This window comes from Oryctolagus cuniculus (genome assembly GCF_964237555.1).
Source record: "Oryctolagus cuniculus chromosome 16 unlocalized genomic scaffold, mOryCun1.1 SUPER_16_unloc_1, whole genome shotgun sequence".
NCBI classification, from domain to species: domain Eukaryota; kingdom Metazoa; phylum Chordata; class Mammalia; order Lagomorpha; family Leporidae; genus Oryctolagus; species Oryctolagus cuniculus.
The window spans coordinates 3873264-3894172 of NW_027208201.1; the positions used below are offsets into that span (position 1 = coordinate 3873264).

The 20909-nt window shown below is 61.7% G+C and overlaps 1 protein-coding gene across 8 annotated transcripts; it reads left to right on the forward strand.

The window, feature by feature from the left end:
- The first annotated feature begins 59 nt into the window (after positions 1-59).
- Positions 60-20506, forward strand: PNPLA6 (patatin like phospholipase domain containing 6). 8 transcript variants are annotated; one of them, XM_051835521.2, is made up of 34 exons: positions 60-229; positions 1145-1213; positions 1550-1637; positions 1788-1870; positions 2052-2149; positions 4228-4368; positions 4454-4613; positions 4813-4893; positions 5093-5221; positions 5480-5560; positions 5639-5801; positions 5991-6137; positions 6356-6465; positions 6558-6725; positions 6814-6891; positions 11223-11428; positions 11680-11811; positions 11900-12023; positions 12259-12372; positions 12574-12649; positions 13898-14041; positions 14199-14262; positions 14523-14691; positions 14837-15019; positions 15185-15303; positions 15466-15622; positions 15890-16006; positions 16087-16156; positions 16509-16625; positions 18343-18644; positions 19310-19426; positions 19603-19699; positions 19783-19892; positions 20223-20506. In XM_051835521.2, exons 2-34 carry the CDS (start codon positions 1187-1189, stop codon positions 20295-20297), a joined length of 4047 nt encoding a protein of 1348 aa, XP_051691481.1. In that variant the 5' UTR covers positions 60-229; positions 1145-1186; the 3' UTR covers positions 20298-20506. The 8 variants fall into 8 exon arrangements, with proteins under 8 accessions (XP_051691481.1, XP_051691483.1, XP_051691485.1 ...); XM_051835523.2 differs by having other exon boundaries at positions 61-229; positions 6054-6137; XM_051835525.2 differs by having other exon boundaries at positions 61-229; positions 6054-6137; positions 13901-14041.
- Positions 20507-20909: the final 403 nt, after the last annotated feature.

The following is a 20909-nucleotide window of genomic DNA, read 5'->3' on the forward strand; positions in this document are numbered from 1 at the left end:
GGCCGCGCCTGTGGCGCCGGGCGGCAGCTAGGGGTGTCGGCGCTGGGCGGACCCCGGCGGCGGCGGCGGCGGCGGCGGCGGCGCCCGGGCGAGTCCGGGTTTCCGTCGGCTCCACAGGGTGTCCCTTCGAGGAGCGTTAGCGCGCCTCGGCTCTCCCAGCGCCTGTCTTCTGCCGATCCCCTGCAGCCCCCACGCCCTGCCCCGCAGGTGCGGCCACCCCAGTAGCCAGGTGCGCCCTGAGGGTGGAAGGGTAGCGGTCGTTCAGGAATTTTCCAGGTAACATCCCAGGGCCCAGCGATCGCTCCCGATTTCCATTCATCAGCGGCTCCGGGAACGCCGTCAGCTTCCTTAAGAGCCCCCAATAAAATTCCAGCGTTCTCCAGAATCTTCCAGGAGCCCCGACGACCCCGGGGCCCTGCCCACCCAGTCCTGTGCTCCCCAGAATCTCTCGGTAACTTTCCCGTGCCCGCTGCCCCTACCGCCGCTAATCCCGGCGTCCCTGGTTACGCCTCCCGGCCTCGGCGCCAGCGTCGTTCCTGATCCCCGGCGATGCTCTGAGACCCCCGAGACCCTGCAGCTTTACCACGGCGTGGCCGATGGTGAACCCGCAGCACTCCGGCGCCCCACCCCACACCCCCATCACGAGCGTCCCAGGGCCGCTTCTGTGGGTCGGGAGCCGGGTGACCCGCTGTCCCTCGGGCCCTGGGTTGGCAGCTACAGGGGGTGGGGAGTGGAAGAGGGGTACTGCCGAGGTCGGTGGGTCGGGACTGGTCAGCGTCGCAGACTGCAGAGGCCGAGCAGGGAGCCACCAGCTGGCGGTGGCCGTGGCCTGCGGGGTCTTCGCCGGCAGCTGCGGACAGTGCGGATGCAGGGACTAGGGTTGGACGGCCGGGGCGTTTGATGGGAGCCAGGCGACAAGCGGGAGACCCGCCTTCAGCCTCTGGCCCCGGCCTGTTGGCGAGCACCCCCACCCCTCCGGTCCCGCGGCACCCCTCTAGCTGCGCACTGGGCAGGTGCAGGAGCCGCCCAGGCTGCACAAACTCAGGAGGTCGGGCCTCGCGCCAAGGGGCGGGGCTCAAGGCAGGGGCGAGGCGGGTCCAGATGAGCGATTTCCACGCGTTCTCTCTGCTCCTCGATTTACCAGGACGCCAGGACACAAGACCTGCTACCCAGTCTGAAGCAACCAATGGAGGCCCCGCTGCAAACCGGAATGGTAAGGGTTGGGGGTTCGTGCGGCGCCTCGGGGACTACGACTCCCGGCATGCTCGGCGTGCATCATCGCGGCCTCGCGAGAACGAACCTGCGCGCGGTCACGCGGAACTACGTTTCCCGGCGTGCACCGCGGGCCGCCGAGTCTCAGGGAAGAGTCGCGCCCCGGGGGTGGGAGCCGTGCTGGCCCATTCTGCAGATGGGGACACCGAGTCAGAGGCCGAACGGGACCTCCTCGGGGTTGGAGGTGGCATGGGACGCGAGCCGCGCAGTCCCGGCCCTCGAGGAGGGCTCGGCGGGGCGGATATGCGGGGCGCAGCCTGTGCCGTTCGTCCCGCAGGTCCTGGGCGTGATGATCGGGGCCGGAGTGGCCGTGCTGGTCACGGCCGTGCTCATCCTGCTGGTGGTGCGGAGGCTGCGAGTGCCGAGTGAGGACCCCGGGGGTCTCCCGGGCGAGGCTGAGGGGAGGGGAGCAGAAGCGGCGGGGGGGACTGGCCGGGGTCCGCCCGCGGCGTCCCGGGCCTTGGCCGTGCTGAGGCTGTGCAGAACTGAGTGCCCCCTCCCCGCTTCATCCCCAGAAACCCCAGCCCCGGATGGCCCCCGGTATCGGTTCCGGAAGAGGGACAAAGTGCTTTTCTATGGCCGGAAGATTATGCGGAAGGTGAGTCCAAGCCCCCTGCGGCCGGCGCTGACCGCCCTGGGGCCCCGCCCCTTCCCTATTTACTCCTCAGAGTGGACACCACCCCGAGCCCCCGGATCTCCCCCCACCCCGTCCCCCTCCGGCGTCTGAGTTGGCATTCGACCTTTGACCTGTTTCCCCCTCCCCACCTTCATCGTCCCAGGTGTCGCAGTCCACTTCCTCTTTAGTGGACGCCTCTGTCTCCACCACTTCCCGGCCACGCATGAAGAAGAAACTGAAGATGCTCAACATTGCCAAGAAGTAAGACTGGGCCGCGGGTACCGCCCCGGCGCTCTGGGGGTCTGCTCAGTGCTCCACGCCCCCCAGACTGTGGGGCTGCGGCTTCTGCGAAACCCGCGGGCGCCTCAGAGGCATGGGTGTCTCGGGGCGCTGCGTCTGGCTCCCTGTCCCTCAAGAGCTGTGTCAGCGGGGTTTCTCTACCACGGGGGTGGGGGAGTGAGCCCTTGGCTGCCCAGCCAGTACCTCAGAGGTCCTGCCAGGGATTTAGGGGTCTCCCCGGGGTCTCCCCCCAGGAAAGCGTTTATTCCAGAATGCTCCAGTAGAAAGTTCTTGGGAGTTTCTATGACCTGCTCAGGGGGTTAATCCTGGCTTCTGTTCCCCGGGGGCTGTCTCAGTCATCCTACACGCAGAAGGCATCGTTGTAGCTCACCAGGATTCTTCACACACGAGGGGCTGTTCCCCAGGGGCTATCTCAGTCATCCTACATGTTGTAGCTCACCAGGATTCTTCACACACGAGGGGCTGTTCCCCGGGGGCTATCTCAGTCATCCTACATGTTGTAGCTCACCAGGATTCTTCACACACGAGTGGCTGTTCCCCGGGGGCTATCTCAGTCATCCTACATGTTGTAGCTCACCAGGATTCTTCACACACGAGGGGCTGTTCCCCGGGGGCTATCTCAGTCATCCTACACGCAGAAGGCATCGTTGTGGCTCACCAGGATTCTTCACACACGAGGGGCTGTTCCCCGGGGGCTATCTCAGTCATCCTACACACAGAAGGCATCGTTGTAGCTCACCAGGATTCTTCACACACGAGGGGCTGTTCCCCGGGGGCTATCTCAGTCATCTTCTGGTACTAGAAGGGCAGGAAGGACATCACAGGGGCCCTGTTAGCAGCAGAGGGCTATCTCAGGGTCTCTAAGGGGGCTCTCCCAGGGGTCTCTGCATGTTGGGAGCTCAGGGTCTCCTCGCATCACAGGCTCTGGGTCATCAACCGCTGTGGGTTTTCCCACTGGAGGGGAAAGCTCCATGTAGGCTCTCCACACTCACTCCAGGTTCCAGCCACTGCACAGCCTTGAGAGGCCACCCTGATGTCCTCAGGGCTGCCGAGGCCTCCTCAGAGCTCTCTGGGACCAGGGCAAGGGCTAACCTGTGCTCTTCCTGATTAGAAGAGGTGTTATAGCTGGATTTCTCTGTTTCAGGAGTCTTGACTTGAGTCTGCCTGCAGTAGAGGTCTATCTCGGGAGTCTTGTGCTCACAGTAGAGGTCTATGTCAGGATTCTTGTGCTGGCAGAGGGTCTATCTCAGGAGTCTTGTGCTGGCAGAGGGTCTATCTCAGGAGTCATGTGCTCACAGAGGATCTATCTCAGGGGTCTTGTACCAGCAGAGGGTCTATCTCAGGGGTTTTGTACTGGCAGAGGGGCTGTTTGGCAGTCCCTGAGACCTGTGGGGAAGATACCTCCATTGTACAAGAAGCAGAAGGGCTGTATCTGGATTCTCCACACGTAACAAGGTCCATCTCAGGAATCTCTGTGGCCGTCTGAGGGACTATCTCAGGGTTCTGTGAGACCTGGCAGCGAGGGCTATCTCAGGGACCTCTGACAACGAGCAGAGGCTATATCAGAGATGCTCCCATGTCAGGGGGGCTACCGCAGAGGCAGACCCACGGCAGGGCAGCCCAGGAATCTAGTCTGTGACTGCTGGGGTACTGTCAGAGCTCCCAGGACACACAGAGGTGCTGTTTCTGGGGTCTGCCTGGACCTTAGGAGCCATTATAACTGGAAGGTCCATCTCTGACACCTGTGAGTGGTAGAGGGATAGCCTCAACACTTTGCACATTTTTTTCCTGGAAAGGGTCAGAGAGTAAACATTAGCCCACACAGAGTCTCCATCATAACTGTTCCACTCTCCTGTTAGAGGACAAAGGTGGCCATGGAAGATACACCAGTGAATGAATGTGGCCCCAGGGACAATAAAACTTTATTTATAAAAATAGGTGGCAGGCCTGTCTTGGCAGCTTTCTGCGCACCAGGAGAGGAGCCGTGTAGGGGTCTCCGATCTGTCTGAGTGCCCTCCCTGCCTACCCCCTGTCCCCAGGATTCTTCGTATCCAGAAAGAAGCACCCACCCTGCAGCGGAAGGAGCCCCCGCCCTCCGTGCTGGAGGCTGACCTGACCGAGGGGGACCTGGCCAACTCCCACCTGCCCTCCGAGGTGCTCTACATGCTCAAGAACGTCAGGTCAGTGGTGGGGGGAGAGGGTGCAGGCGGTGGGGGGAGGGGGGCGCAGAGCTGGGGGCTGCCCTGACCGCTGGCCCCCTGGCAGGGTGCTGGGCCACTTTGAGAAGCCGCTCTTCCTGGAGCTGTGCCGGCACATGGTGTTCCAGCGGCTGGGCCAGGGCGACTACGTCTTCCGGCCCGGCCAGCCGGACGCCAGCATCTACGTGGTGCAGGACGGGCTCCTGGAACTCTGCCTGCCGGGCCCTGTGAGTGGGTCCCCCCAGGGAGAGGGCGGGGGCAGGCACTGCTGTTGGGCAGTCGGTGGGCGGAGGTGGAGGCAGGGGCGTGGGTGGGCTTGGGCATTTGGGTGGGCGCAGCACCTGCTGGCCAGGAGGCCGGGTGGGTTTGGGCTGGGGGCGGCGGTGTGGTCAGGCAGGCACTGGTCAGCGGCCCTGTGTGTCTCAGGACGGGAAAGAGTGTGTCGTGAAGGAAGTGGTCCCCGGGGACAGTGTCAACAGCCTTCTCAGCATCCTAGATGTCATCACCGTGAGTGGCCAGGCCCCCCGAGGGGGCGGTTTTGGGGTTTCCGGGGCAGGCGAGGTTAGAGGAGTCACTCCAGGCTCCTGGCTCTGATTTGCGCCCCCCATACTGTCTGTGGTCCCTGAAGGTCCTGGCACCGGGGAGCACTGGGGGAGCAGTGAGGACATTGGCTGTCCCTGACCGTGTCTCTCCTCCTGCCCACCAGGGTCACCAGCACCCCCAGCGGACGGTGTCCGCCCGGGCCGCCAGGGACTCCACGGTGCTGCGGCTGCCAGTGGAGGCCTTCTCCGCGGTCTTCACCAAGTACCCGGAGAGCTTGGTGCGGGTGGTGCAGGTCAGCGGCCTTCTGCCTCCCTCCCCCGCCCAGCCCAGGGGCCAGCGGGCGCTGGAGCTGTGGTCACCCGTGCTGTTATCAGTCCTGAGCAGCCGACTCCTCCCATTAACCGCCTCCGCCCCAGTTCACCAGGCTGTGGGGCTCCAGCTGGGCCCCACCCCTCCACCATAGGCCCCGCCCACTGCCCAACCCTCTCTGGCCTGGCCCTGCCTCACCCTGTGGACCCCGCCCCCATCCCTGCCCCCGCCCCCTTTGCAGATCATCATGGTGAGGCTGCAGCGAGTCACCTTCCTGGCACTGCACAACTACCTGGGGCTGACCAACGAGCTGTTCAGCCACGTGAGTTGGGGGCGAGCACAGGAGGATGGGGCGGGAGGGGGCTCCTGGGACCTGCCCCAAGCTGCTCCTTGTCCCCAGGAGATCCAGCCCCTGCGCCTGTTCCCCAGCCCTGGGCTCCCAGCCCGTACCAGCCCCGTGCGTGGCTCCAAGCGAGTGGTTAGCGCCTCAGCCGCTGACGAGCCCAGGGAGACCCCCAGCCGGCCAGCTGACCCCACCGGGGCCCCACTGCCTGGACCTGCAGGTACCTGAGGCCACCCTGCCGGGCCCCCCCGCTCCCAGGCACCCAAGACCCACCCAATCCCTCTCTCCATTCTGCAGAGCCCCCCCAGCTCCTGGCTTCAGCCTTGAGGGCTCGTGGGCAGGCTTTCCCTAGATCCCCAGTGCCCAGGGACTCCACGCTGATCCCTACCCAGGCCGCTTCGCTCCCCAGCCCCGATCCTAGCTCTGGACCTAGCAGCCCTGACCGGTCGGAGTCAGCATGTGTCTCCCCCAGGAGACCCCGTGAAGCCCACGTCCCTGGAAGCGCCCTCCGCCCCTCTGCTGAGTCGCTGTATCTCCATGCCCGTGGACATCTCAGGTTTGGAGCCGGGGAGGCCTGGGGGCTCTGCCTGCTGCTCTTGATTCTTACCACCCGTTACGTGGGAATTCGGAGCGCACTTCCTCAGGTGCCTTCTTGTGGGCGTTCAGTGAGATGCTGCTCTCCCCGCTGTGTTGAGAAGGATCTGGAGGGCCAGCAGGGCTCAGGCAGCCTGTGGCTACGGTCACCCAGCCGTGGCTCTCACTGCCCGCCCACAGGCTTGCAGGGCGGGCCCCGCTCCGACTTCGACATGGCCTACGAGCGGGGCCGGATCTCCGTGTCTCTTCAAGAAGAGGCCTCCGCGGGGCCCCTGGCAGCCCCTGCCCGGGTAAGGCTCTGCCCTCAGCCCCGGGCCGCTCAGCAGTGCCCTGAGGAAGGGAGTTAGGAAGTCACAGGCCCTGTCCCCCGCCTCCCCCGCAGACCCCCACTCAGGAGCCCCGGGAGCAGCCAGCAGGTGCCTGTGAGTACAGCTACTGTGAAGACGAGTCGGCCACCGGCGGCTGCCCCTTTGGGCCCTACCAGGGCCGCCAGACAAGCAGCATCTTCGAGGCGGCAAAGCGGGAACTGGCCAAACTGATGCGGATTGAGGTAGGCGGCAGAGCCAGGGGGTGCTGGGGCACGGAGTGAGAGTAGAGGAGGCCTGGCTGGGCCCACCTCCACCGCACTGTCTCCCCAGGACCCCTCTCTTCTGAACAGCCGCGTCTTGCTGCACCACGCCAAAGCTGGCACCATCATCGCCCGCCAGGGGGACCAGGTGAGGCTGACCCCTGGTCCCTCCCTCTGCTCCCTGACCCTGACCTCTCTTTTGCCTGGGTGACTGACACCTCCCCAACACGTTTAGACCTCTCATGCCAGGATTTCCAACTTGGAACCCTCAGGTCCTGTGACCCTCGCCTCACCCCCTTAATCCCTGTCCTTGTTCTCTGCCAACCCCCAAACCTCTCATCCCAACTCCTAGATTTCTCTCGCCTGCCCTGGCTCATCCTGTAGCTTCTGTTTTCTGGCCTTTCCAACCTCTGTTGTTCCATGTGCATCTGTCCAGCCCGGGAGCCTGTGGGGACAGCCCGGAGGCGGGGCTTCCAGGCATCCTGGCAACACCCAGCCAGGAGCTGGAGGAACCTGTGTCCTACCAGTCCTCCACCCTGTGGACAAACTGAGACCCACCAAGGGGCAAGCACAGAGGGAGGGGCTTCTGGAGTGAGCAACGTTCACTTCCAGAGTTGGCCCCAACTTCCTGTGTGACCTTGGACAGGTAATCCAGAGAGCTCGGAGCATGCTCACCTGTGCAGTGGGGCGGTGAGAGGAGACAGTTCTGAGGTGTGGAAGGCTTGCCAGGATAAGCAGCTCATGGTGGCGGGATCCAGGCTGACTGCCCAAGGCAGCAGCAAACACCAGCAGAGCCCCGAGACCCCAGCCCTGCCTCGGAGAGAAGCCTGGGTCGGGGTTGGGTGCAGGGTGGCAGGTGCAGTCCCGCCTGTGTGGCGGCTGGGGCAGGCGAGCCTCGCGCTTGGTCGGCTGGTTCTGCTGTTTCCCCGAGCTGCCCAGCGCAGGGGTGGGCCCACTCCTGGAGAGGAAGTGGAGTGAGTCCTTGCTGGTTGCTGAGAGCCCTCAGAGGAAAGGCTAAGGAGCATGACTGTGCCGTGGCTCCTGCGGGGGACCCAGACCCGCTCACCTGGGAGACCCCCGCTCAACCCAGCCAGGCCGCTCTGCTGCCCCTCGAGGGGTCTCAGGGTCCTTAGGGCTTTGTGAGGGATCACGTTTGTGTTCTGCTTCCCCTCCTGAAACTTCAGGCCACTGATCCTCAGCTGGGGGTGACTTTGCTTCCACCGTGGGGACATTTGGTGATGCCTGGACTTTGTTGATCATTGTGGCTTGGCAGCCCCTTCTGGCATTGAGTGGACAGAGGCCAGGGAGACGGCCATGCCCGGGGCAGTGCATCTGTGCCATCTACTCCAAATTACCATTTTTTTTTTTAAGAAAATACATCTTATTTGAAAGGCAGAGTGACAGAGAGAGAGAGGGTGAGACAGAAACACTGACATGGGTTCACTTCCCAATGGACCATAACAGGCAGGGTTGGGCCAGGCTGACTCACAGCCTGGAACTCCATCTGGGTCTCCCACAAGGGTGGCAGGGACCCAAGTACTTGGGCCATCTGCTGCTGCTTTCCCAGGCGCCTTAGCAGAAAGCTGGATCAGAAGTGGAGCAGCCGGGACTCAGCCCAGCACTCTAATATGGGATGCCAGCATTACAAGTGGTGGCTGAACCCACTGCCCCATGACACTGCGTGCCCAAACCGTCTTTCATGCTAAGGTTGAGGGTCTGTGCTCCATGCACCCATCTCCCTGAGTGTGTTTCAGGGAGCATCTGGAACAGGGTGAGCATCCATAAACCAGAAATCCAAAATCTGAAACTCTCGGAACACCCACGTGGCACCACAAGTGGAAAATTCCACACCTGATCTCACACTGCAGCCAAAACGCAGGCACGCACCAGAAATGCTGTTATCCAGTGACCCCAGGCCACGTGCAGGCGGTACTTGTGAGCCCTTAATGGATCGCGTTATAGACTTGGTGCTCAGACCCAAGACATCTCGTTATGTCCTCTTAAATGCACATATTCCAAAATCCAAAAACTGAAGTCTGAAACACTTCCGGTTCCAAGCATGCTGGGTAAGGGATCCTCAACCCGTGTTAACAACAAAGGGTCTGTGGTCAGGCAGGTTTGGGAAATGCTGTTTATTCAAACCCCTGAGCAGTGCTGACAATGGTGGCTTCCTAGCAGTGACTCTCAATGCATATCCCAAGCACAGTCTGGAGTTCTGTGTTAGAAGGTTCTGGCATGTGTGGATGCATGTGCAGGGGTTTGCTGGGCGGGGCTTTGGCGCCAGATGAGTTAGACAGGGAGAGGATCTTTGCATCATCTGCAGTTTCAGTTCCTCATAAAGGGGTGGACTGGGGAGGCGTGTGGCTGGTCAGGCTAACCAGAGACAAGAGAATTGTCTGTTTACTGAGCCTCTGCCTTGTCCGGCCCCTGTGCTGCCTGCTGGACAAGAGGCAAGAAAAACCAGCGTGGCCCCTGCCCTTGGGAAGCTCACAGTTTAGACAGAAGTGACTCGAAAGATTCTCAGATCCTTGTAAGCAGAAGTGCTCAGTGCTGCTAAGGAGGAGATGCGTGTGGCTCAGGCAGGGTAGCCTCTAAGGACATGACCGCCAGCTAAGGAGGAAGGAGGGAAAAGTTAATTCCAGGCAGAGGGGCCAGCTTGTGCAAACATCTGCGGTGGGGAGAAACAGACTGATGTCCAGGAAACAAGAGGGAACAAGCAAGAGATCCAAGTGGAACACCCGAGAGAAACAGAATCGTGGTTGGGGCAGCGGGTGCTTTTGAGATACAGCTTGCATGCCATAAGCCCACCCACTGGGTTTTAGTACACTCTAAGGGTTATGTGACCTTGACCCCACTTTTAGATCATTCTCCTCACTTTGAAAAGAAGTCCCATTTCTCAAGCTCAGAGCCTCCTGCCGGCCATGTCCCATCCCCAGCTCTAAGCCATTGCTCCTCTGGTTTCAGCCTGTGGCTTTCACAGGAATGCAGTCGTATGCTCTGGGGCCTGTGGTGTCTGGCTTCTACCCCCGGGCACAGTGCAATCAGAGGTCGTCCGTGCTGATGCATGAATCAGTGCCTCATTCCTTCATGGCTGAATGAGCCTTTGCAGGGACGGGACATGCTGTGTTTATCCATTCATCTGCTCCTGGGGATCTGAGGCGGTGCCACCTTCTGGCTATGATGAATAATGCTGAAGAGAATATTTATGCACAAGTTTTCCCTTGGGTCTATAGCCAGGAGACTATCTGAAAGGCAGAATGAGAGACAGACAGACAGACATGGAGATGTCTCCCATCCATTGGTCTACTCCTCAAATGCCCGTAGCATCCAGGGCTGGACCAGGCCAAAGGCAGAAACCTGGAACTCAGTCTGGTCTCCCACATACGTGAGCCTCACTTGCTGCTTCCCAGGGTGCATTAGCAGGGAGCTGGATCACAAGCAGAGGAACCAGGACTCAAACCAGGCGCCCTGATGCAGGATGCCGGCATTGCTAGTAGCTTAAGTGCTTTGCCAAATGCTCACTGCTTATCTTCTTAACAGTGTTCTTTGAACTCAAAACATTTTTAATTGGAGGAAATCCAGTTCCCAATTTTTAACTTTGTTGCTTGTGCTTTCCTGCGGCATGGCTAAGAATCCATCATCAACTTCAAAGCCACAAAGATTTATCCTTCTTCTAAGGATTTCAGCTCTTACATTTATGCCTTTGGTCTACTTTGGCACAGTGTAAGAGTTCAACTGACTTTCCATGTGGCTGGCTCATTGCCCGGCACATACAAAGGACTTAAGCTCACTCAGGCCCCCTAGGAGCTTGTCCCTGCCAGCCTCTTGCTGATTGCTGAAAAGAATCAATCGATGGGCCTTACTCTGGGCTCAGAGTTTAGTGACCCATTAGCAGTGTCTGTCCTGGGTGTTGAATGAGCATACACACACACAACACACACATGTATATGTATATACATGAGTGCATATATATGTATAGACGTATATGTGTATAAAATCAGTCTGCCTACAGGTTCTGCACCTGCTAATGCAGCCAACTTAATATCAGAAGCATAATTAGACCAATGATGGTTGGGTGCATCTGTACTAAAACTACAGACTACTCCCTAGACAATACAGAAAAAAGAGCATGGGTTTACATAGCATTATATACACTCTATATATACATTGTGTATGTTATATACATTGTATGTTGTGTACATTTACATTATATACAATGTAAATAGCAGCCGTAGAGTCATATAAGAGACTTGAGAATCTGCAGATTCTGATATCTTGGGGTTCTGACCACGCCCCCTCCCAGGACCCCAAGGGAGGACTGTATGTGGCCCTTATCCAAAGTCTCTCTCCCCCTCCCCCGCTTTTAATTTTGCCTTAACCCTACCTCCTCTCATCTTCCCTGTGGGGCTGATTGACCTGACCTGGGGAAGGGGCGGGGTGCCCTGGCCCTGGCCATGAGCCTGGATGTGTGCCCCACAGGATGTGAGCCTACACTTCGTGCTCTGGGGCTGCCTGCACGTGTACCAGCGCATGATTGACAAGGCGGAGGATGTGTGCCTGTTCGTGGCGCAGCCGGGGGAGCTGGTGGGGCAGTTGGCGGTGCTCACTGGCGAGCCCCTCATCTTCACGCTGCGAGCCCAGCGCGACTGCACCTTCCTGCGCATCTCCAAGTCCGACTTCTATGAGTACGGCTGGGTCTGAGGTTGAGAGGGGAATGCCACTTGGAAGACCCCAACCCCTTTCAGCTGGGGGTGAGGCCCAGAACCCATCCCTTGCCCCCATTCCCAGGAAGAAGGGAGCACCCAGATGTGGCCTCCCTAGTTTTGAGCTCCTGTTTCACCCCCAAGCCATCCACTTTCTTGCCCCTGGGGGTGGGGAATGCGAGGTGCGTTATGGTTCTGGGGCGTCCCTGGCCCACGCACGCCCTCTCCTGCAGGATCATGCGCGCACAGCCCAGTGTGGTGCTGAGCGCCGCGCACACGGTGGCCGCGAGGATGTCGCCCTTCGTGCGCCAGATGGACTTCGCCATCGACTGGACGGCGGTGGAGGCGGGACGCGCGCTGTACAGGTGCAGCCCCCGCTCCCACCGCACGGCCCAGCCCCTGCCCAGGACAAGGCTTTGACCTTGCCTGACCCCGCCGTGCCCCGCACCCCAGGCAGGGCGACCGCTCCGACTGCACCTACATCGTGCTCAACGGGCGGCTGCGCAGCGTTATCCAGCGCGGAAGCGGCAAGAAGGAGCTGGTGGGCGAGTACGGCCGCGGGGACCTCATCGGCGTGGTGAGCGCCGCGACCCCGCCCCTCCAGCTCCTAACTGCGCGACCTCAGGGGCTCGACAGTGTGCCTTCTTCACCCTTTGCCCTATCCCCGGGGTCCTAGTGGGTGGCAAGCAGTCAGGCTCGGTTACCGCCACTGCCGAGGTGGGGTAGTCCCCAGGTGGGGCCCCGTCTCAGCCCGCAGGGTCGGCTTCCCCTTGCCTTTCCGGGCAGCCCCCGTCATGCACGCGGCCCCACAGGTGGAGGCGCTGACCCGGCAGCCGCGAGCCACGACGGTGCACGCGGTGCGCGACACGGAGCTGGCCAAGCTCCCCGAGGGCACCTTAGGCCACATCAAACGTCGGTACCCGCAGGTGCGCTTGCTGTGGGAGAGGGGCGGAACCCCAGAGGGGGCAGGGCCTACTGGATGGGGAGTGGCTTCGGGTGGCGGAGGAGGGGCTGTTGGGGGTGGGGTACAGGTAACGGGGACCTAGACGCCCAGGTGGAGGAGGGAAAGGAGGGACCTGCACAGTACCCCCCTAGTTCATGGTATCCCCGGCCTCCGACACCCCCAGGTGGTGACCCGCCTTATCCATCTGCTGAGCCAGAAAATTCTCGGGAATTTGCAGCAGCTCCAAGGACCTTTCCCAGGTGAGAGACAGACAGCTCAGGGCATTCTGGGGGATGTAGTCCAGCTCCCAGAGCATGCTGGGAGGAGGAGCGCTGTACCCAAGGGCATGCTAGGAAACAGAGTTCTGAGTATGAAGCATGTTCTGGGCGGGGTTTGAGACCGGAAGTGGGAATCTGAAATCTGGTGCATGCTGGGTAATGGAGTCCTGGACCTCGAGCGTGCGTTCAGAGTTGGGCAGGGGGCCAGTCTGAAGTGACGACATGGCTCCGGGTGTCAGGGCTTGCTGGGACGGGTCCGCATCCGGAACATACTGGGAAAGAGGGGTCTGAATCAGAACACGCCGGCAGAGGGAGCCCTCGGGGTGGTGTTCTGAGCTCTGCCTGTTGGAAGGTGTGGATCCCTCCGTCCCCGCTGGGGTTTCTGTGAGCCAGGATCAACCAGGGAGGGGAGTCCGTGCCAGGCCTGCTAAAATGGGGCCCGACCAGATTGCGCCGCCCCTCCCCCTCTGTGTGCACAGAGAGGACAGAATTATTTTTTCGGAAATTTTTATTTATTTATTTTGAGAGGCAGAGTTACAGAGAGAGAGAGAGAGCTTCCATCCGCTGGTTCACCCCCCAAATGACCACAATGGCTGGAGCTAGGCCGATCTGAAGCCAGGAGCCAGGAGCTTCTTCCAGGTCTCCCATGTGGGTACAGGGGCCCAAGCACTTGGGCCATCTTCCACTGCTTTCCCAGGCCACAGCAGAGAGATGGATCAGAAGTGGAGCAGCTGGGACACGAACCAGCAGCAGAGGCTTCGCTTACTGTGCCACAGCACCGCTCCAAGACAGAATTATTGAAATGAGGACCAGGGTTGGGGCGGGGGCGCATGAGGACAGGAGCATGTGGTGCAGGAGCTGGGGGCCGAGGACAGGTGTCTGAGCTTATCCTGAGGTTCCAGGGAGGGAGGATTGAACCAGCAGGAGCCGGGCCCCAGTGGAGTGGGGATGACACCAGGGCTGCGGGTGAATTGGGCGTGGTAGTGGCGTTTAGTGGGTCCCACTGGAGAGTTCAGGCCACAGTGGAGGTTGCGTGGCTAGGTATTCATGGCAGGTGAAAGTGTTAACAGTGCGTGGGGCCAGGATGGAGCCACGGCCTTCGTGTCGGTGCATTGTTTGGGGCACAGGGCCGCAGTCTGGCAGACGAGGGGCAGAAGTGGAAGAGGAGGAGGAGGAAGTGGACCCCTCTTCTCCAGGGTTACACAGCACGTCTCGCCCCCTGGGTCTCAGCAGGCTCGGGGCTGGGAGTGCCCCCCCACTCGGAGCTTACCAACCCAGCCAGCAACCTGGCCACGGTGGCGGTCCTGCCCGTGTGTGCTGAAGTGCCCATGATGGCCTTCACTCTGGAGCTGCAACACGCCCTGCAAGCCATCGGTCAGTGGGGGGCAGGGCAGTTGGTGGTCATGGGTGGGCCTTGGTGAGTGACGACACTTGGGGGGCTGTGGGGTGGGAGGGCCACAGGGGTCTTCTTTTCGGGGAGAGTCCCCCACCCTGTTGGCTCTGACTCCTGACCCTCCCCACCCACCCCTAGGCCCCACACTCTTGCTCAACAGTGACATCATCCGGGCGCGCCTGGGGGCCTCTGCGCTGGATAGGTGCGTGTGGGGTTGGGGGGGAGGGGGAAGCAGGGGAGCTTGGAGCTCCCTGGAGATTCTCTCAGATTTGGGTTTGAGCCCTAGGCTTTGGGCCAAAGGGCGTGCGACCCCCCTCATGGGTCCCTGGGATGAATCGTCCCCCTCTGGGGTACAAGTTGGGGCCTGGGGCCTGAGCTCCTCCCTGCAGTGGATCTGTGTGGTTGCTGGGGGGCACCCGGCACCAGGCCGGCCCTAGGATGATGCGGCGCCTTTCCCGCCAGCATCCAAGAATTCCGGCTGTCGGGGTGGCTGGCCCAACAGGAGGACGCACACCGCATTGTGCTCTACCAGACGGATGCGTCGCTGACGCCCTGGACCGTGCGGTGCCTGCGCCAGGCCGACTGTATCCTGATCGTGGGCCTGGGGGACCAGGAACCCACTCTGGGCCAGGTCTGGAAGCCACGCAGAGGGACCCCCAGCCCCCAGGACCCCTCGCTGCCCTCCCGTGCCCCGGCCAACCCCATTGTCCCTGGCCATGGGGCCTAGCGGCCAGGGAGGTGGACGGGAGGCGGTGACCTCGCTGTCGCTCTCGCAGCTGGAGCAGATGCTGGAGAACACCGCCGTGCGCGCCCTCAAGCAGCTCGTCCTGCTGCACCGGGAGGAGGGCCCGGGCCCCACGCGCACCGTGGAGTGGCTCAACATGCGCAGCTGGTGCTCGGGGCACCTGCACCTGCGCTGCCCTCGCCGCCTCTTCTCGCGCAGGAGCCCGGCCAAGCTGGTGAGGGCGGGACTTGGAGCGGGGCCACCCCTTCCCTCCATCAGGGCCCCCCCCCCCCCCCCCGCAAGGCTGCAGAGCTCCGCCCCTGTGACTGGATCCTCACGGGTCGCTCCGCCCCTGTGACTGGATCCTCACGGGTCGCGCTCTCCCTCTCTCCGAGCCCAGCACGAGCTCTACGCGAAGGTGTTCTCCAGGCGTGCGGACCGGCACAGCGACTTCTCCCGCTTGGCGCGCGTGCTCACGGGAAACACCATTGCCCTGGTGCTGGGCGGGGGCGGGGCCAGGTGAGGGGCGGCGGCGTCCGGGAGGGGGCGGAGCGAGGGTGCCCAGGGATGGGGCTTATTCCCTGGGAGAGACCCTTTGAGCCCTGGCTGAGAGGGATGTGGGGGGAAGGTGGCAGCAGGGAAGCCCCTGGGGCGGGACTCTGGATCCCCTCTTTGCCGCAGGGGCTGCTCGCATATTGGGGTGCTGAAGGCATTGGAGGAGGCCGGGGTTCCCGTGGACCTGGTGGGCGGCACGTCCATTGGCTCCTTCATCGGGGCCCTGTACGCAGAGGAGCGCAGCGCCAGCCGAACCAAGCAGAGGGCCCGGGAGTGGGCCAAGGTGTGTGCGGGGGGGGGGTGGGGGGGTCGCCGCCCCCAGGGGCACGGGTGACTCCGCCTTGACCTGTGGGGGTCTGTGAGCCCTGCCCAGGCCCTCATAGATCACCCTGCGTCTCTAACCTCCTGCTGGTGACCCTGGGCCCTGGCCCTTAGTGACCACCCAGCTAATGGCTCTGGCTGACCGCATCAGCGTCCCTGGTCGCTCCTGGCTCCCACTCTTTGCCCTCGAGTGACTCCCATTTGACCCCAGCTGCCTGCTTGCCCGTAGGCCATGACGTCGGTGCTGGAACCCGTGCTGGACCTCACCTACCCCGTCACCTCCATGTTCACCGGCTCGGCCTTTAACCGCAGCGTGCACCGCGTCTTCCAGGATAAGCAGATTGAGGTGCGCCTGCGCCTGCCTACAGCACCCACACCCCTGGCAGGAGGGCTGCCCCGCCCTGACCTCCATCCCTGTCCCCACAGGACCTGTGGCTGCCCTACTTCAACGTGACCACAGACATCACGGCCTCGGCCATGCGTGTCCATAAGGATGGTGCGTGCCCCCCCCCGGCCATGGGACACCCTGTGTAGCCTCATGGGAGTGTGTGGGGGTGTTCTGGGGGGGCAGCTGAGTGTCTGGGATGTTGTTAACACAAGTGACCATCCACCCTGGCCTGACCACTAACCATCACCCAGTAACGCCCTAAACACCCCAGATACATGCATCCTTGGGGATCAGGTGCCTCCCACAGGCTGTGTGTGGTGCTACGTCCGGGCTAGTGCCTCCCGCTGCCCCTACCTGCCCGCACTGTGCAACCCCAAGGACCGGCACCTGCTGGTGGATGGGTGCTATGTGAACAACCTGCCCACACCATCTGAGCGGGTCTGTGTGTCCCACCGTGCAGGCTCCCTGTGGCGGTATGTGCGTGCCAGCATGACGCTTTCGGGCTACCTGCCCCCACTGTGCGACCCCAAGGACGGGCACCTCCTCATGGACGGCGGCTACACCAATAACCTGCCAGGCAAGTGGCCTTGCGCATGTGCCTGCGTCGGCACACACGCACACAGACTGCATGAGCAGGCTTGCTGGATGCACGCAGGGTGTCCCGTGCCAGGCTGCAGACACACACGTGTGCATGAATGGATGTACGAGTGTGATTGGACTTGTGCCGATGGGGGCATGCACAGGAGGGACAGGAGCGTGGGTCCAGGTACCCGAAGGCGTGCACACACATTGAGGAGCATGCACAGGAAAAGGAGACTTTTGAGGTTTTTTTTTTTTTTTTTTAATTTGTTTATTTGAAAGAGTTGCACAGAGAAGGAGAGACAGAGAGAGAGAGAGAGAGGTCTTCCATCTGCGATTGATTCACTCCCGAATTGGCCTCAGCGGCCATAGCTGCGCCAATCTGAAGCCAGGAACCATGAGCTTCCTCCTGGTCTCCCACACAGGTGCAGAGGCCCAAGGACTTGGGCCATCTTCTACTGCTTTCTCCGCTATGCCACAGTGCTGGCCCCAAGTTTTTCTTTTAAAGATTTGTCTGTTTATTTTTACTTGAAAGGCAGAGTTAGAGGCAGGGAGAAACAGAGTTTTTCCATTTGTTGGTTCACTCCCCAAATGGCCACAACAGCCCAGGCTGGGCCAAGTCAAAGCCAGGAGCCAGGAGCTCCATGCTGGTCTCAGCCCATTAGCAGGGAGCTAAACCTGAAATGGAGCAAGGGGGAATCGAACAGGTGCCCACATGGGATGCCGGCATTGCAGGCGGCAGCTTAACCCACTGCACCACTGGCCGGCCCACACAACGTATGCTCACCGGGTATACACACAAACGTATTGTCTCACATGCTTGTGGGGCACATACATGGTCAGACACGTGCACAGATCCACACGTACCTCCGTGAAGCAGCAAGTCTGCACACCACTGTATCCAAACACGCCTTGACACTGTCACACATGCAACCATGTGCACACACAGTGTGGGCACCTGTGCTTTCACACCTGCTGACTCTATGCACAGATGGGAAGCAGGCAGGGATGCCCACGTGCCCAAATAGACACACACCCTCGTGGGCCCAGAGGCCGGAGGTCAGAAGTCACTTCACTTTGTGAATCACGCGTGATGCGGTGCAGTTTTGCCTGTTGTCCGAGGCTGCCCTGGAGTATAACAGCAGAGTGGAGTTGCTGGGGCACACAGCCTGTGGCCCCCAAAGCTGGGGTCATTTTTCCCCACTCTTGCCACTGCTGCACGCAGACTGTACAAACACACTGCCCACGGCTCAGGCGCGAGCAGGTGCTCAGAGGGCTGCAGGTGGATGGGCAGACTTGGACCCACAGGGAAACAGCGGTCTAGGAACGGACAGGCCCCCTGTGTGTCTGCGGAGACGCATGTTCTCACACACACACAGCCTCCCATGGGGAGCACGCACACACACACACATGACCGTGAAGCTTGTGAGGGAGCCGTGTGCAGAGTCTGGTGGAGACAAAGGTGCCCTCGGGGGCTGGGCCTGGCTGTCCACCCACACACACTGAGGGACCCTCCCTGGGGCACAGGGACCCGACCGCCACCTGCCCTCTGCCCCCGAGGCCACCACGCTGACTTCCATGCTGTTTGTATGAACGTGTGTTGTTTGCATGGCTTTTTTTTCGTTGCTCACTGGGCCGTGTTTGTGGGACTGGGCTGCGCATCCCTGCCCCAGGCCCCAGGGGGACAGCAGCCCACTGACCTCCTGGCCCCACAGCGGACATCGCTCGCAGCATGGGCGCCAAAACGGTCATCGCCATCGACGTGGGGAGCCAGGACGAGACGGACCTCAGCACCTACGGGGACAGCCTGTCTGGCTGGTGGCTGCTGTGGAAGCGGCTGAACCCCTGGGCGGACAAAGTGAAGGTGCCAGACATGGCGGAGATCCAGTCCCGCCTGGCCTATGTGTCCTGCGTGCGGCAGCTGGAGGTGGTCAAGTCCAGTTCCTACTGCGAGTACCTGCGCCCACCCATTGACTGCTTCAAGACCATGGACTTCGGGAAGTTCGACCAGATCTATGTGAGCGGCGGGCAGGGCGAAGGCTATCGATTGGTGATGTCTGCAGTGGGTGGGGCTGGGGCTGGGGCTCTGCACATGCTGTGGATGAGCTGTTTCCTGCTGTGTGCGAGCTACACCGCCCCAAGGACAGGGCAGCAGTTTGCTTTGGTTGGAATCACAGCAGCGATCAGTTAGTAATGTCTGCCACAGGTCTGGGAGAGGGATGCAGCAGTGTGTTTGTCATGCGTGTGCCACTGGCCTTGTGAAACGAGTCAGAGCCCATGTCACCGAAGCTGATCAGTAGCTGCTGTCCCCAGACCCTGAGCTCAAAGGTCTGATGTCCCTTCTGGGCTCACTGAGATAGCCTGCCATGCTGGATTAGCGATGCCTGCTGCAGGTGTGTGTGGGGGGGGGGGGTAGCAATTTCCACAGCTCTGCATATGTGTAGCCTCCAAATCCCACTGCATGGGAAGGATGTGGAGAGGTGGATTGGTAGTGCCTGGCAGAGGCACAGAAGGGGTGTGTAGAGGAGGATGCTACTTACGGCTGACTGTGAAGTAAGTTTAATCTCAAATGCCAGATCCCCCCAGAGCCTCAGGCGTTGGAGGCGCCAGAGAAGGGGCAGACAGAGTGGGGATACACAGAGCCGGGTGGCAGGCACAACCCGACGCCCTGGCTACCTGCAGGACGTGGGCTACCAGTACGGGAAGGCTGTGTTCGGAGGCTGGACCCGGGGCGACGTCATTGAGAAGATGCTCACGGACCGGCGGTCTGCGGACCTGAATGAGAGCCGTCGCGCAGACGTAAGCCAGGGGCTGCCATGACGCCACTCGAGGTCCAGAGATCCCCCCCTCTGAGTGTCCCCACACGTCCTGGGTTATGCAGGGCCTCGCTCACTGCAGAGAGCACCCCCCTCAGAGCCCCCCACAGATACCCCAAGCCCCTGCAGCCCCCCAGGGCCTCATCACACCCACCCCAGGTGCTCGCCTTCCCAAGCTCGGGCTTCACCGACCTGGCCGAGATCGTGTCCCGGATCGAGCCCCCCACCAGCTACGTCTCTGACGGCTGCGCCGACGGTGAGGGGCCGGGGCAGGGTGGGGGTGTCTGAGCAGCATCCAGGGGGGCTGGGGTCCTCACCGTGGCCGCTCCTTGCCTGCAGGGGAGGAGTCGGACTGCCTGACCGAGTATGAGGAGGACGCGGGACCTGACTGCTCCAGGGACGAGGGGGGCTCCCCGGAGGGCGCGAGCCCCAGCACAGCCTCGGAGATAGTGAGTGCGCCTGCGGGGTCCCACAGGCCCCCCGCGGCCGGGAGCCGGAGGGAGGGCGTGTCTGCGGCCGTGCGTGGTGGGTGACGTCAGGCGCACGTGTCTCGGGGCTGCCCCTCCAGGAGCCCCGTCAGTCACAGGCCTGCGCGGTAGGAGACAGACAGCACGAGGCCCGCGTGGCTGCGCCAGGCAACGGGACAGCCCGTGGTCAGGGGCCGAGGCGTCAGTCCCGTGATGCGTGGCCTTTGGGGGGGGGGGGAACGTGGCTGCTGGGCACCGTGCGGAGCGTCCCCGTCCCGTGCTGGGTGACGCGTGCGTGGCCTGTCCCCGCAGGAGGACGAGAAGTCCATCCTCCGGCACCGGCGCTGCCTGCCCGTGGAGCCTCCCTGCTCGGCGGCAGATGCCTGAGGACCTCCGCCGGGAGCCCTCACCGCCCAGGACCGGGCTGGGGGTGGCGCTCCCCTTGCTGCTGCTGCTATGTCTGGGGCCCCGCTGGGCCCTCCCGCCCCCTGGGGCCCACACACTGGACTGACCTGCCCCGAGGGGAGGGGCACGACTGCACTGATGACCCTTGACCTACTAGGTCACCCGCCCAATAAACTTCGACCTCTTGGAAATGACCTTGTGTCATCTTTGGGTTTGGGAGACGGCTTGCCCCACTGTCTTTCTTCTGGTTGGCTGGGGCACGCCTGTCGCCCCACTGTGACAGCCCAAGTGTGGCCCCACCCTGTGCCAGCTGCCGTGCAGAGCCTCCCAGCACCACATGCCCTTCCCCAAGGGGCTCGAGGGTTTTTCTGGGGCTCCTCGTTTTCCCTGATAGGTTCCCTCTGCCCCTCAGTTGGTCCCACTGTGCACAAGTAGCCCATGTGTGCCATGCTGTGTGTCTACTGTGTGCACTGCTGACTCTGATTCTGCTCCCCCAAGGCACACGGACAGGGCTTGAGAATTCCCCTCTGGAGGTTCCCAGGCAGTGCCCCTACTGTGTGCTCAGCTGAGCTCACACAGAACTGCCGGGTCCCC

Excerpts from the sequence above, each read along its gene's own strand:
- PNPLA6 (XM_051835517.2), top strand. The coding sequence starts at position 1,262 with ATGCTCGGCGTGCATCATCGCGGCCTCGCGAGAACGAACCTGCGCGCG. Across the intron at positions 5,561-5,638 it reads CCAACGAGCTGTTCAGCCAC|GAGATCCAGCCCCTGCGCCT; the intron begins GTGAGTTGGGGG and ends CCTTGTCCCCAG. Across the intron at positions 6,892-11,222 it reads TCGCCCGCCAGGGGGACCAG|GATGTGAGCCTACACTTCGT; the intron begins GTGAGGCTGACC and ends TGTGCCCCACAG.